This window comes from Mercenaria mercenaria, chromosome 10 (assembly GCF_021730395.1).
Source record: "Mercenaria mercenaria strain notata chromosome 10, MADL_Memer_1, whole genome shotgun sequence".
NCBI lineage: Eukaryota > Metazoa > Mollusca > Bivalvia > Venerida > Veneridae > Mercenaria > Mercenaria mercenaria.
Genome location: NC_069370.1, coordinates 34686469 through 34703288, shown reverse-complemented (window position 1 = coordinate 34703288; position 16820 = coordinate 34686469). Strand labels below are relative to the sequence as shown.

General features: G+C 34.6%; 1 protein-coding gene across 1 annotated transcript in view; it reads right to left on the bottom strand.

The window, feature by feature from the left end:
• Positions 1-15282, bottom strand: part of LOC123559410 (uncharacterized) — a 45963-nt gene extending 30681 nt beyond the window's left edge. The window contains exons 1-7 of the mRNA XM_053516862.1: positions 14068-15282; positions 8969-9280; positions 7719-7823; positions 7061-7174; positions 6232-6345; positions 5669-5782; positions 3950-4063 (exon numbers count right to left, since the gene is read on the bottom strand). Of these exons, the coding sequence (XP_053372837.1) occupies positions 3950-4063; positions 5669-5782; positions 6232-6345; positions 7061-7174; positions 7719-7823; positions 8969-9280; positions 14068-14581 (1387 nt within the window). The 5' untranslated portion in view covers positions 14582-15282. The remainder of the gene's footprint in view (positions 1-3949; positions 4064-5668; positions 5783-6231; positions 6346-7060; positions 7175-7718; positions 7824-8968; positions 9281-14067) is intronic.
• Between the last annotated feature and the right edge of the window lie 1538 nt (positions 15283-16820).

Sequence of the window (16820 nt, the reverse complement as noted above, 5' to 3'; positions counted from 1 at the left end):
TCGGATTCAAACAAGAAGCAGAAGTTGTCACTAGAGAGTATTTCATATTTAATTCAGTATTCAAAAGTTCTATAATGTAAGATTTTCAAATAATTTTGACGTCTGCCTTGCAATGGAATTGTCGAGAGAAAAAAGAAAGCTCCAGAAACCGATTTTCTTATGTAGTTAATGAATTGTCTCCCTTGAAAACTTTCTTATACAAAAAAGTAATCTAAGGAGGCCCTAATAAGATATTTGGTTCCGGTGATATGTCAAACAAATTATAAATAGAGTATTGTCCAATAAACATTCTATTTAAAGTGAACTATAGACACAGCGACAGCACGAGATTGAAAAACATCAGACTGATGCCGCCTTCACAAATGCCAAGGTGATTGCAGACAACACCAATACAATCGTCAATATATGTTTATCAAAACAAGAAGTATCAACAAGAGGGCCATGATGGCCCTATATCGCTCACCTGTTATCATTGCACTTGAGGACAAGAAGGTCCTCAAAAAAATTATCTTAGTCCAAAGGACAGGAACAACAAAGCGAAGAAATTTAACCAAAAAGAAAAAAAAATTCTTACAAGGTATAGATATGTCAAAATACACCTAAAAATTGGAGGTACCATCCATGTTGTACCACAGAAAAGTGGTCTCGGTTTTTCCCTACGGCCAATAATAAAAAAGTTACTAAAAATAAGCTATTTATAGTAACGTAAAAGGGAAGTAATTAAAAAAAATTGTAAGTGAACAAAAGAAAGATCTGCCAAATAAATCTGTTGACATAAATGAAATTTCAGATCAGTATCTTCATTAGTTATGGAGATATACCCATTTTAATTTGAAATAAAGGGAGGTAATTTGACATAAAATCAGTTCATAGTTATCTACCCTGATTGTCTCAGTCCAACTAATAACAACAAGTGAATGAAGTATTGCCATGCAATACAAAGTCCCCTACTGGAGGGCACCTAATTTTCTCTACTGCAGTATAACATAATGAACTGATATCTGTCAATGATGTATAAACAATATTGTACTATATATACAATATGTTATAACAAAACACTTGGATTAAAATTTATATATATAAAAACCTATAGTTGTTTTCATATTGAATTTTTTTGGCTGATTATAAAAATGTTATCATGTAAGTTATTTATAGTAACAACAAACGGAAATTAATCTTTGAAAAAAAAAAAAAAAAAAAAAAAAAAAATCTATATAATATAAGTCCACAAGAAACTCTTTACCAGGTAGAGATAGGTCAAAATACACCTAAAAATTGGATGTAACATGCATGCTGTACCACAGAAAAGTGGTCACGATTTTTCTCTACCGCCAGTAATAAAAAAGTTACAATAAAATCTATTTATAGTAACAACAAAGGGACGTAATTCTAAAAACAAGGGTGCCTCATGATGGTGAACGTTTGGTCCAAGTTACATCAAAATCCCTCCATGCATGAAGAAGAAATGTTCCGTACAAAGTCATTCTTGAATTTGACCTTTGACCTCTAAATATGACCTTGACCTTAGACCTAGGGACCTGGTTCTTGCGCATGACATGTTGTCTCATCCAGGGGAATATTTGTGCCAACTGATATCTAAATCCTGCTTTGCATGACAAAGTTATAGACCGGACAGGAAAAAAATCCTCTTGACCTTTGATTTCAAAGTGTGACCTTGACCTTTAAGCTAGGGTACTGGGTGTTGCGCATGACACGTCGTCTCATCATGGGAAACATTTATGCCAAGTAATATTGTAATCCCTTGATGGATGACAGAGTTCTGGATCGGACAGGGAAAAAACCTTATTGACCTTTGACCCCCAATTGTGACCTTGACCTTTGAGCTAGGGGTCTGGGATTTGCGCACAACACGTCGTCTCATCATGGGGAACACTTGTGCTAAGTGATATTAAAATTCCTTAATGAATGTCAGAGTTATGGACCGGACACGAAACAGACCCTGTTCATGCTATGTTAACATTTGACTGCTAAGTGTGACCTTGACCTTTGAGCTAGGGGTTTGAAAGTTGTGCATGACACATCGTCTTATTATGAGGTACATTTGTGCCAAGTAATATTAAAATCCCTTCATGGATGGGAGAGTTATGGACCGGACAGGAAAAAAGCCCTGTTGACCTTTGACCTCCAACTGTGACCTTGACCTTTGAGCTAGGGGTCCGGGTTTTGCGCATGACACGTCGTCTCATCATGGGGAACATTTATGCCAAGTAATATTAAAATCCCTTCATGGATGGGAGAGTTATGGACCGGACAGGAAAAAAGCCCTGTTGACCTTTGACCTCCAATTGTGACCTTGACCTTTGAGCTAGGGGTCCGGGTTTTGCGCATGACACGTCGTCTCATCATGGGGAACATTTGTGCCAAGTAATATTAAAATCCCTTCATGGATGACAGAGTTATGGACCGGACACGAAATTGCGGACGGACGGACGGACGGACAGACGGACGGACGGACAGACGGACGGACGGAATGACGGAAAAGCGCATTCCTATAGTCCCCGAAACTGGTTTTCAACCAGTAGGGGACTAATAATGAAATTTCAAATAAGTCCTATAAGTACTTACTGATATAAATCCATTTTGATTACAATCAGGGGAGGTAATCAGATATAAAATAACTCTGGAACCTACGATTGGATCTGATTTGTCATAGAATCCAAGATTTATTGTTGTTGAAGATATTTTGGAAGTTTGTATCAAATAAAACCATAAATGAAGTATCTATATGGCTGCAAAAGCCAAAATAGCCAATTTTGGACCTTTAAGGGGCCATAACTCTGGAACCCATGATGGAATCTGGCCAGTTGAAGAAAGGAAGCAAGATCTTGTGGTGATACAAGTTGTGTGCAACTTTGGTTAAAATCAAATCATAAATGAAGCTGCTATTGTGCAGACAAGGTCAAAATAGCAAATTTTGGCCCTTTCAGGGGCCATAACTCTGGAACCCATTATGGGATCTGGCCGGTTCAAGAAAGAAACCGAGATCTTATGGTGACACAAGTTTTGTGCACGTTTGATTAAATTAAATCCAAATCATAAATGAAGCTTCTATTGTGCAGATAAGGTCAAAATAGCTACTAGTAATTCTGGCCTTTTCAGGGGCCATCACTCTGGAACCCATAATGGAATCTCGCCAGTTCAAGAAAGGAACCAAGATCTTATGGTGATACAAGTTGTGTGCAAGTTTGGTTAAAATAAAATCATAAATGAAGCTGCTATTGTGCAGACAATGTCAAAATAGCTAATTCTGGCCTTTTCAGGAGTAATAACTCTGGAACCCATAATGGAATCTGGCCAGTTCAAGAAAAGAACCAAGATCTTATGGTGATACAAGTTGTGTGCCAGTTTGGTAAAAATCAAATCATAAATAAAGCTGCTATTGTGCAGACAAGGTCAAAATAGCTAATGTTGGCCCTTTCAGGGGCCATAACTCTGGAACCCATAATGGGATCTGGCCAGTTCAAGAAAGGAACCGTGACCTTATGGTGATACAAGTTGTGTGCAAGTTTGGTTAAAATAAAATCATAAATGAAACCACTATCGTGCAGACAAGAAATTGTTGACGCACGCACGCACGCACGCACGAACGCACGGACTGACGACGGACGAAGGGTGATCGCAAAAGCTCACCTTGTCACTATGTGACAGGTGAGCTAAAATATAAGCGAATATATCTTAAAATGAAATAGTTACAAAAAATATTGACAGGAAACTTTTGTGAATTTATGCAGACATGGTACTGAAATTGATTAGCTTAAACAAACATTTTTTATAAACTGGAGTGAAGTAGCAGTAAGTAATACTAGATACTGATACTTCATAAGTAAATGCTCGAAATAACTGCTTAAATACGACAGTCTGTTGTTGTTTACAGTGGTGTTCATGTAAACCCAGAGCATCAAAGAATAATGATATTACATGTACTTACTATTACCACAGTTTGTACCATTAAAGCCTGCAGCACACGAGCACGTATACATATTAACACCATCCTTACAAGTTCCTCCATTCTGGCACGGGTTACTCTGGCATTCGTTTATATCTGAAATTTAAATTCCGCTCTAAATTTAAATATGCATTGTATAAATTTAAAGCTAGTAATATGGTAAATGTAGTATAGAAAAATTGCCTAATAACCATTCAAACTAATATTGGCCATTTAAAATGAATTGAAGACGAGGCTACACCATGAGACTGATAAATATTAAATATTGATTGCCGTTTTTAACCATCAAAATTTGAACAGAGATAATTATTCTTTAGATTCCTGTTAATGTTTTTTTTAAATATTTGAAGTTTTAAGTTATATCTTATCAGCAGAAAACATTATATAAACTATACTTTTACATTAGATGTGCTGTTGTTTTTAACGAATATATTGGTGGACAAGAACCGTCTTATAAACGGACTTTCAATGGAGACAATATGCAACATATATGATGTATATGATGTATATTACAAAAATGAACCAAATATGACATCATTCTGAAATGAATTGTTTCACATAAACTCAAGACGTATATGTACAGTCTTTCTAAATAATCATCTATCTTTCACTAGCAGCCCCATGTGGTTCTGGGACGATCTATGTATAAAAAAGAATTGGAACCACTGCCTTACCCTTGTATCATCGTAAAAGGCGACTTATAGGGTCTTAAAACTTGGTTTTGCAGTAACTCTGTGATTCCAGCAGGTATGCAAATTTTGATTCCATACCTCATGTTTTTATTTCGATGTAAATGAGATGTGAAACCAAAATTTGTAGTCCTGTTTGGCGCCATATAACCTATACTGTGTTGGTACGCCGTAAACCCCAAATAAATAAATAAATAAATCTTTAACTAGCAAACGTTCTACAGATATGAAACATAAATATTTGAGCCGCACCATGAGAAAACCAACATAGTGGGTTTGCGACCAGCATGGATCCAGACCAGCCTGCGCATCCGCGCAGTCTGGTCAGGATCCATGCTGTTCGCTTTAAAAGCCTACTGGAATTGGAGAAACTGTTAGCGAACAGCATGGATCCTGACCAGACTGCGCGGATGGGTCGTAAACCCATTATGTTGGTTTTCTCATGGCACGGCAATTTCGACCATCGTAGCCTGCAGCACAATGACATGTATAGTTGTTGACACCATCAATACAATTCCCATTTTGACATGGATTGAGTTTGCAATCATCTATGTCTGAATTACAATTTATCAAATTTTCTTTAATGTGCTTGTTTCCAAGACAAGATTAATTAAAGAAGAATATTTCTAAAATAATTAAGACGATCCCAAAATAATGCTTTAGAGTTATTCGTCTAAATGTTGAAACCTGCTACTTTATTACAAATAAATGTAAACAGTAAATAAAATGGGGAGGTTAGGAGACATAAAGCCATGCCACTAGAAAAATCAGAGATGCAATGTTGAACAACATGTTCCTGTATCTAGAGAGGTAAGTGTCTGACATGTTCTTGTACTTTAATGGCGAAAGAACAACACGTAAAAGCAAGCAGTAACACAATTTAAGCAAACTACCTTAGAATTAATTCGATTTCTACTTGACATGATAGAAAAAAGGGACGTAATCGTTATTTAAGGAAGTTGTATTTTTGCAAATGTATGTATGAAATTTCATTCAAAACTTCCTGACTTACTATTGGAACAATTTCGACCATCGTAGCCTGCAGCACATTGACATGTAAAGGTGTTGACACCATCTGTACAATTCCCGCCATTTTGACATGGATTGGGTTTGCAGTCATCTATGTCTGAATTACAATTTATCACATTTGTTCATAATTTTCTTTAATGTGCTTGTTTTCCAAGACCAGATTAATTTGAGAAGTAGAATTTCTAAAAGAATTCCAAGATAATGCTTTAGGGTTATTCGTCTAAATGTTGAAACCTGCTACTTAAAAACAAATAAATGTAAATAATGTAAATAAAATGGGGAGGTTAGGAGACATAAAGCCATGCCACTAGAAAAATCAGAGATGCAATGTTGAACAACATGTTCCTGTGTGTCTGACATGTTCTTGTACTTTAATGGCGAAAGAACAACACGTAAAAGCAAGCAGTAACACAATTTAAGCAAACTACCTTAGAATTAATTCGATTTCTACTTGTCATGATAGAAAAAGGGACGTAATCGTTATTTAAGGAAGTTGTATTTTTGCAAATGTATGTATGAAATTTCATTCAAAACTTCCTGACTTACTGTTGGAACAATTTCTACCATCGTAGCCTGCAGCACAATGACATGTATAGGTGTTCACACCATCTGTACAATTCCCGCCATATAGACATGGATTGGGTGTGCAGTCATCTATGTCTGAATTATCAATTTAGCGTTTCATTATGCAACTACCAACATTGAACATTTCCACTATATTTGTTCATGTTTTAAAAAGAATTCGTTTTTACTGAAAAGATCCAATGCCAATATTAGTATCATCAATATGACTTTCGTGATTCCAAAAGTAAAAATTAGTAAAAGCACAGTTTAGTTATATTTTAATCATTTGTGTTTTCACAACTTCGATAAGCATTTCCCTTTTTCTTTTAAGGGTCAAGGGTTAAACAAATCGTTCATACCAAAAGTACTAGATTAAAAAGAAAATCAAGTACAGTTTTTGATAAATGTGACCAACGCATTGATACGAAAAATATGAAGCATCTGATGGGTACCAGTACAAATACAGAATTAATTACGGATAGATCTAGCCAAATGTTTTCACAAATTGATAAGAATTTTAAAAATCAACGTGCAGCTGATGCGATTAAATAAATAATGAATAAAATACATTTATTCGGATCTAAAATTAAGAAAAAAGTCAAATAAAAATCTTCTGCGAACACCCTTTTGCGAACACTGATTTTACTCTTGATTCATATGTTAAACACACCTAATCTATCGATATTTAGACACAAAGTGGAAGGATGTACTATCTTTAAATGCCTAAAACAATATCAACTAACAATGTTATGATATCCTATTTTGATTTTAAAAAGTCCATAACAGCGTATGAAAGATTGAAACCACGTACTTTGATTACAATTCCTGCCTTCAAAGCCTGCTGGACACGTGCACGTGTAGTTGTTGATACCATCTACGCACGTGGCGCCATTCTTACAAGGATTGCTATCACATTCATTTATATCTATATACAATATATTATCATAAAACAACTGCATATGTTTGGACATGCATGACAATGTAGACGAACAGAAAAAATGCAAATGTACAGCAATAGATAAGAAAAAAAAATGTACATTACGCCTTACAAATTAAATAAGTGGGGTACAAAAAGGCGTAAGCGAAGAATACACAATGCTACATATCTATATAAGAAATAATTGCAGAAGAGTATTTACAGTAAGCTACTGGTTATATAAACTTGGCCAGCAGCTGGTGTTAACTTTTGCAGATTTATTAATGTTCAAAGCAAAGTAGATTAGATAATGACACATTCATTGAAAACACACATTTTATTATCAGAAACATTTGTCCTCCAAATACGATTTGGGGTAATATTTAACAGTAAAGTGATTTTAGACAGTAAAATAACTAGCTTCGACGCTAAATAGGAATTGGTACATTTTTATCATAAATTCAACTCGAAATACTTAAAACTCATTATATGCTCTATATAAACTACCCAAAGAAAGCTTAAATGAATATGTTAATGACAAAATTATACGTACTAGTATCACAGTTAAGTCCGGTGTATCCAGGTTTGCAAAGACAAGCTGCACTTCCGTTTGAAACACTGCATGTTCCATTGCCACATGGGAAGGATTCACAAGGGTCTTAAAAGTATAAGCAAATAATTTATCTAAAATTCTTTGCATATGACAATTACTTATATGACTCATTACTGGTAAATCTCGTATTAAAAAGTTCCAAATTCTAAACGTCTGACTGAAACTCTATATTATTTGTCAATAAAGAACTTATAGATTAAACATCTAGGGAATGATAACTACATACATTGCAAACTTATTCTGATAATTAAAAGCACTTTTGACTAAAGGTTTTCTGCTGATGTACGTCAATAACATTCAAAGTACATGTATACGGTATTCTGAAAAATCCACATGTGAAAATATTGTTTTACTTAATTTTCAAAATATGTTAATTACTTTTGAGCCTTATGTTACCCTATTTTAATTCACATTTTACGATTCGATAGAGTAACAGCCAATTCTTTTAAAAATACACATAATAATTGAACGAAGGGAGCATATGTTGCTACGCTGCTGTCGATGAGATGTTGTAACATGTTATCGTCGAGATTTTACTTAGGTTCTAACGTATCCTCATAATTATATTTAATTCCCATTGTTATGCTTTGTTATGAGCATCAATCATATGTGTCCAAACGTCACTGAAATTAGTCGATATTTGGCAGAGATACAACAATGAAAAACAAACCAATTATAATACTCCAACAGAACGCTTCAAAGACCGTAGTAGACTGTTGATACAAGAGTATCAACTCTTCTTCACACACATAAGATTATGACTGGAAACTAGCATGTTTTCAAAATGTGACAAAAATAAAAGATACACAAAAAATGTCATTTTACGACAAAACATACATGTTTATTTACAATCTGCAGTATCACTTATTGTTTTCAAAAGATATGCTACAAGGTGACTGTGTGTTCTTAAACGGGAGGATTCAATAAACTTTGAGCCAAAATACGGGAGAAAAACCACTTCATCTCATTATGACGAATGAGTTTTCGATTTGCCCAAAAGAATTTTGGTGTTTTGCAAATTATTTTGCTTTTAATAAAATATTTTAGAAATACTCGTTCTCCATGTTAACAATAAAAATGTATAATAAGGATGGGATGTGCTCGTTGACAAAATATGGCATTAAAGTTGCTTTTATTTATCGTAAGAAATAATCATCAACTGTTAAGCTTTGAAACTAAGTCTATTATACCTGGTGTTGTTTGCTGGGTTGGCTGTGTGCTCGCTCCTCCCGCAGTTGGTGTGCTTTCTGGTGTTATTGTGGTGGAACTGGGAGCTGTGCTGGTGGTAGACGAGGGCAAAGATGTGGTAGCATTTAAGTCAGATGTGCCATTTGTTGTTGAAGCAGATGTGGATAAATTCATGGTAACGGGTATTGAGGATGTAAGCGGATTACCTGGTGTTGTGTTTGTTGTACTTTTCTCAGAAGTTGTAGTGCTACTAGTTGCTGGAGGCATCGTTGTTGTTGGTGCGGTTTGATTTGTTGAAGCTGTGCTTGTACTATCTGAAGAAGTATTTGTTTCCTTAGTAAAAACAAAAATTACTTGTTTCTTATTGTTTTCTTTTTTTTTTGTTTGGCGTTTGTTTTGTTTTTTCTGTCTAGAAATTGAATTTTCCTACTGTAATAAAAAATATACGAAAAAAAGAGTGTGTAGGGGTTGGTGGGGGTGGGGGGGGAGGGGAGGGGGTGCAAGCGTGCGTGCGAGCATGTGTTTTCCCGAAGGATACCTAGTAAATTAATTAATTACAAAGATCTCATTACACAGTAACATGAAAGTAAAGTTCTTCACTCGTGCTTACATGAATATTTTCATAATCCACTAAAAGAACTGCTAATGTCTTAACATTGTAACGTTTTTTCAACATGTTTATGACCAGAAAGAAATTTTCAATAAAGGACTTCGGACACTTTCTATATGAATTTGCCTACTCCAAGAGTGAAAAATAAACCACTAAGAAATAAGTATTTAATTACATACACCATCAAAATACATATTTGAGATTATTTCTTAAAGTCAAATTTTCAATATTTGTTTCAAAAAACGGTGATCTTTGCTCTAAATAGAATTACGTACCCTGTTATTATACATATAAAAGCTATTTTGCTTTATACAACATTGTTCCCACCCGTGCATCAAAACCATATTTGGCCAGCACATGAAGATATTAATTATACACATTTTCCGTGACTATTGTTTTGATGCAAGGGGTAGAACAGTACTTTTAAACAAAAAATATAACTACAGGGTGTTCCTAGATGTAAAGTAACCAATACTTTTTACATTCATGTTTAATAATTAGATTGTCACATATTTTTACATCTGTTTGTAACTCAAATACTATGTAAATGTTTGAAAGGGTACACATAGGCATTTTATACATGTATAGTAGTGAGAGAAGCAACTACTGTGAATATTATTCGTTGGGTTAAATTTTCATTGGCTTATCCTGGTTGTTTGTTGCAGTAGATTGGCAAATGTGTGCTGTAAAACACTAGCAACGCACCAGCTAATCGTCTGCATGCCCTCCTCGCGACGCGCACGCCAGCCATTTGCGGTGAGGATATTATTTGTTTTCCATTTTGTTTTTATTATTTTTTGTATTTTTATATATTTTTCATTTCTTATTTTTTTTTCATCTTCTTCTGTGCGTTTATATTTATTTCCTTTAGACACGAACTAAATGTCACACGGATTCATTACTTCATGTTCTTCCTTCTGTGAAAACTGAATTGAGTATTGTTCTTTGCGACGGACTAAACACCACAAAAAAGAGTCAATATGTGCACAACAGATAATCTGATCCTGACTATAGTCCATCAAACAGAAATAACGCTTGTTATTGATATGCCTGTGATGCATAGGTCCAGAACAGTCGAGTTTCAGGTGGAATTTTTATGCATCGACCTGCTTCTACTTTAGCCCTACAAATGATACATTTCGAATGTGTTTTGCTCACAACTTCTGCCCTGATTAGACAACATTATCTTTAAATGGGCTGTTGTCAGACTTATCCCGATTTAACTTTTTCCAATACAGCTTCCTTAGGCAATCCCCACAAAGAACTGTCATTTCGGATACATTTTTATTAAATGTTTAAGCCAAATGAGCAGTGCCATGAGAAAACCAACATAGTGTTTTGCGATCAGCATGGATCCAGACCAGCCTGCGCATCTGCGCACTCTGGTCAGGATCCATGCTTTTCGGTTTCAAAGCCTATTGGAATTAGAGAAACCGTTAGCGGACAGCATAGATCCGTGACTAGACTGCACAGATGCACAGGCTGGTCTGGATCCATGCTGGTCGCAATTGCACTATGTTGGTTTTCTCATGGCGCGGCTAAAATATTATCTGTGCCACTGGTACTTATTCCAAGCAAGAACCAACCCTAAGGCTTGATAAGATGACTGCCTTTTCGTAGTATTAATGTTATACAGCACACAAATACCTGCCTTCACTTATAACACAGCTATACAGACATGTACATGTATTTAAATAACTACCTGAACCACTGTAATAAAACTGACTGGTCACTTACATGTATATCTATTCATACATGTAATGCATCAATAACTTTACATTACGAACAGTGTATAGATAAATCAAGTACAGGTTGTTTGCAAAAATATCGCTCGCTTTTTATTTATTTTTAGGATTTTAATTTTAAAATGTTATTTTTTCCTAAAATAAACAGATTTGTCACTTTTTTCGACTGGAATTCATATAAGTAAAACTTCCGTAAAGTGATGACATTATATTTTTACGGAAATTTAACATTTTATTTTTTCAAAAAAATATATCCTGGCTAAGATAAAATAAGAAAAACATCTTGATAGGAACAGATAAAAAACAGTTTTTTGCTGTAATAAGTTAACTAACACATTGGTTTATCATTGACTCGGAACGATTTGGGTATTGTTTAAATACTTATGGAGAATTTTGCATTCAAAATGTAGGCTAGAAGCATATGATAGTGTCCGAAGTCCTTTTATTTGACATGTACGCTCAAATTCACAAACCTCAGTTTAATCAGCTGCTTGCCAACCATACTGAACAAAACAGCTTGCCCTCCATTTGCTATTTAACCATTATCTTAAAAATTACTTAAAGCAGTACTTTGAAATTTATGAAACTGATATATATCGACATGTTGTAAATTACCTATCTAAATTTCAAAAATATGGCATTTCGCAAGGATATTTCTACACTTCCCATTCTTTAAAATTTAAAAATGAAATACGCATAAAAGAAGCCTTTTTAGAAAACGAATGATTACACTAACGCAGAATAAACAAGTGCAGACTTTTGATCTTTTCACACGAATATCAAATGTTCTTTTTCGTTAGTGCACGACAACGACGTATTTATCCTTTTTATTGCATTTTCTTCCCTCATATAGTTTAACGCTAGTTTTTGAGTTATATATACTTATTCAATTCAAACTTCTAACGCCCCTCCCCAACCCCCTCTCCACCAGATATTTGTGCACCATCTTTCTAATTCTGAAAGTACAGTTATTAGATTTCTTACACATTTAGCTAATACGTTGTTGATAACATGTGAGATATCAGCAAAATCGAGTATTGCAAAGACATCATTTCATTTATTTCATGACCTATTTTTGAAAAGTCACAAAAATGCACATACATCATTTATCAGGGTACAGTAGTGTAGATATGCTAACTTTTCACTGATATATGAGCCGCGCCATGAGAAAACCAACATAGTGCCTTTGCGACCAGCATGGATCCAGACAAGCCTGCGCATCTGCGTAGTCTGGTCAGGACCAATGCTGTTCGCGTTCAAAGCCTATTGCAATTAGAGAAACTGTTAGCGAACAGTATGGATCCTGAACAGACTGCGCAGATGCGCAGGCTGGTCTGGATCCATGCTGGTCGCAAATGCACTATGTTGGTTTTCCCATGGTGCGGCTCATATATAGTTAAATATCAAACCAACTTAAATTTGTTTCCTGGATGTGACAAGATAAGGAAGACATTTATTTTTTGTCATGATTTTTCTGCCTTACAACGAAATTCGCGCGTTAAATTCTAGATATTTATGTGTTTTTGTGTGACTTTTTAAAATTGGGTTGAGTCAGTAGAAGAAATTAAACGATACCAGAGCATCGTTCGACATTGTTGGACATTTACATATATCATTTATTATATTTTTTCTAAATGTGTGAACAATTTTTTTTTTAAAAATGTACCATTAGAAATATGGTAGATATTGTCAAATATATCAAGTGGGCGTTAAAAGTCTTGTTAAGTGTACATTTAAGCCACTTTTTCAAAAATGGGCTAAAGACGTAGTAATATAGGTAAATTTAACATCATTGATTTATTTTCTTGAATTCTTTAAATCTTATCGTCAACATATGCTAAATTTCAAGAACTTCTTAAGATATTAGTAAAATAGCAAATGGCGGGTTAGCTGTTTTGATCAGTATACATTTGTATAAATGTTACCGGCATGGTAGCATATCTTGAGTCATCTAATTATTTGTAGTCAGTAAGGATTTTGCCCTTTATAAGTACCAGACAGGTATCAAAAACGTAAGTATGTTCTGTTTCAGTCAGCAGATCATGATAATGACTTACATAGATAACTATTTCACTAGACAGTCTAAAACGTTCCACTTTGCAAAGTTTCAATGACATCAATATTTTATTACTGCATATAAACAGATAAGATATTTTATGATCTTTTTTTATAAAATACTTGCATAATACTTACGGTAGTGTTAATATGTGAATAATACAGGCCAGTAACGGATATATGACGAATATTGTCAACCTAAAAAAAGTTTATCAAATCTGTTTAAGTCCTTATGAAATATAAAAGGTAAGGGTCGACTTCCCGGAAGCACAGAGCATCCAAAACACAGCCATAGAGCCATGTATCCCAAAGTCGGCCCGCAACAAAACGAAACTGTAACGGGAAAATATTGTAGACGGGTTGCTTCAAAAGTCCAACAGCAAGTACTTCTTAATTATATGCAAAATACAAAAAGTGGGTGATGGGGGAGGGTTTTGGGTTGGGGTAAGGGGTAGACAAAAGAGTGTGGTGTTGGGGGGAAAGGGTTTTGGCGAGATTCATGTTTTTAGTATTTATAAGCGTCTATTCAAATCACTGGAACATTTATCAGTAAGGTGTTTGGGGTCACGAAATTTATACACAAGAGTAATTTTCAGAATAAATCCCTGTTGGTTAATGAGCATTTTTAATTGAGCGTTTTACTTGAAGTATAACAATTAGAACTATTTTCTAAGAACCGATGTCATACTACCTTCTGTGGATGTACTTTGGTTAATTGTTGTAGTTGTTGTTGTGATTGTTTTCAAACTTGTTCCTGACACTGTTGGTGGAGGTGATGATGTCGAATTTGATGTAGTATTGTCTGACACAGCAGTACTTGCTTCTGTAGTCGGAGGTGCATTTGTTGTAGCTGGTGTTGACGATGTAGTTGTTAGCGCCGAAGTTGAAGTAGGAGGTTTAGTTATTGTTGTTGTTGTTTGGTTTGGAGTTGTAGTATTAGTAGTTGTAGAAGAATTATTTTTATTAGTAAGCGTTGTTGTTACTGTTGGTGTTGTTGATGATGACGCTATTATTGACGAAGATGCTGATGCTTCTGTTGTTGATTTTGGTTCTGTCGCATCGGTTGCAGATGATTCATTGTTGGCTTTTGATGTCCCACTTGAAGCAGTCGAAGAATGAGTTGTAGTTCCATGCGTGACACTTACACTAATGACTAAATATATCAACACCATATACACTAGGGAAACAATATTTCTTCCTTTCATTTTACCGGAGTTCCTTGCAAACTATTAATGTGATTAGTTTTATAAGCACAAGCTCAAAAATAAAAGTATCTGTTTTTATAGTAGCGGCACAGTTATAACGTTTAATTGACAAATTATACCCGAGTTATGGTAGGTTTCAGTAAATTCTTTCGGTGTTCATACGTTTTCCTTAATTAATTTCCGTCCGATCTATTGTTTACCTTTAATATCATGCATAAATCCGCTTGTGTAAACAATGTGTGATGTCTTATCGCTATAAAGTATAACTAATTAAATCAACTGCATATTCCGGTACCACACCCTTTTTTGTGAGTTAGCCATTTATTATCTCGTATTGCACAATGCAAGATTTTGTCAATTTTATGACTTATTTGAGGTCCTTCAAAGTATCACGGGTTCAACGTACAGTATTTGCGTGTTCCAAAAAAATACCTAGGGGTTTGAATTACGGAAGTTATTTCATTAACACAGGAAATATGATGAACAAAATTACGTAATGTCAAATAAAATATTTCTATTTCTTCCCAAAATCACGTATCAATGCGAATTTATATCTCGATATCAAAACAAAGCAAAAAACACACACGCAATTTAACCTGACAAAAATATTTTATTTAAATTTCCCCCTTACTGATTAAAATGGTGCGTTCCTGATAAGGGCAATAGCTCTTCGCTAGATTTAATAGCTGCTGATATCTATAAATCGATCCTTGACTTGCGTTATCAGTTGTGGTGTTATAGTACGTTCGAAATTAGCCGAGCCGGTTTCTGAACGGCAAAAAAAACGGTCATTATCAAGACAAATGATTTTTTTTTTTTCATAAAAAATCACCCCCTGATCTTCCTTACGCGCGACACAATATTTGTTATACCAAGAAAGACTTCAGTATGAGGGAAACTGACGTGACAAGATTAGTCATAAAACACATTTATATGACTTTCCCGGACAATTCTCTTTACTTACGCGTGACAAAATAGTTCTCACATCGACTGCCGTTACAGTATATAAAAAATCTGGCTAGCCTGTTTACACCTGTCCACGAATGTGCATCCACAAGTATCAGTCTTGAAAAAAAACAACATCCGCTTAGTCTTCTTATGTATTCCTACGCACGACAAATTACTTATGACGCATGGATAGTTTTTTTTTTCATTGAAATACTTTTCATAAATATGATAAGCATAATACTTGCTTGAATATCATCATTTCAGCACCAGACATTTCTGCGTCACTGAAAGACAACGGAAATTAAAAAAAGCAAATGAGAGAAAACTAAAGTGTATGAAAAGAAAAGAACGATTTCTGCAGCTTATAATTTTTGAAATGTAAATTTAAACATATCATTTTAATATATATGCACAGTTCAATAAAATGTCTGTATTTTTTGTTAGAAAAAAACGTGCCATTAAATTCCAGAGATTGCACAATGAATGTATATTATTCCTTATTACTTGTCATATAACCCTTACCATTCTGTGCCTTTGCGACCAGTGTAGATCATGATCAGCCTGCACATCCTTGCAGTCTAACCATAACTGCAGTGTTCGCTATTCAGCCAGTATCTTTTTGGTAAGCACCACTTTTAACAGTTAATGGTACTGTCCAAATTGAAAGGTGGACAAGTTAATTATAGAAATTTAGCAAGGTAAGGGTTAAAGCAGTTATCTTAACAAGATGCATCATAAATGCGTTAAGAATTGTGTTCAGTTCTGACTGATAACAAAAGGTAAAACTTCAAATATACAATGAACAAACATTATATTACGTGCAACATTTCATGCAGAAATAAAATCACAACAAAATGTCGGATGAAACTGTTACAATATTTATTAAATGAACAATAGCCTATCTAATCTCGGCACCACGTGGTGGTCTGGAATGGGGTGTGTCAGTCTAACAGATAAATTCACAAATAAGGTCGATTTAGGCAGGATCATATAAATTCTCAATTGACCCATTCATAACCTAATACTGGCTATTTTACAGCATTATGGCGATTCATTGAATAAACATTTAAACCCTTATCTCATCTAATTGATACTTCATTTGTTTGAGGTTTCATGTACATAAAAGTGTACAATTGTTCAAATAAACGGAAAAGTCGTAATATAAGTTGGTTTCATTTAGGTTGAAATAAATTGAAAGAAAATAACTTGTAACTATCAAGGATTGCTACATTTGCATCCCATGCCCGACATAAGTAGAATATACCGGATGGATCTGTCATCTAAATATAAA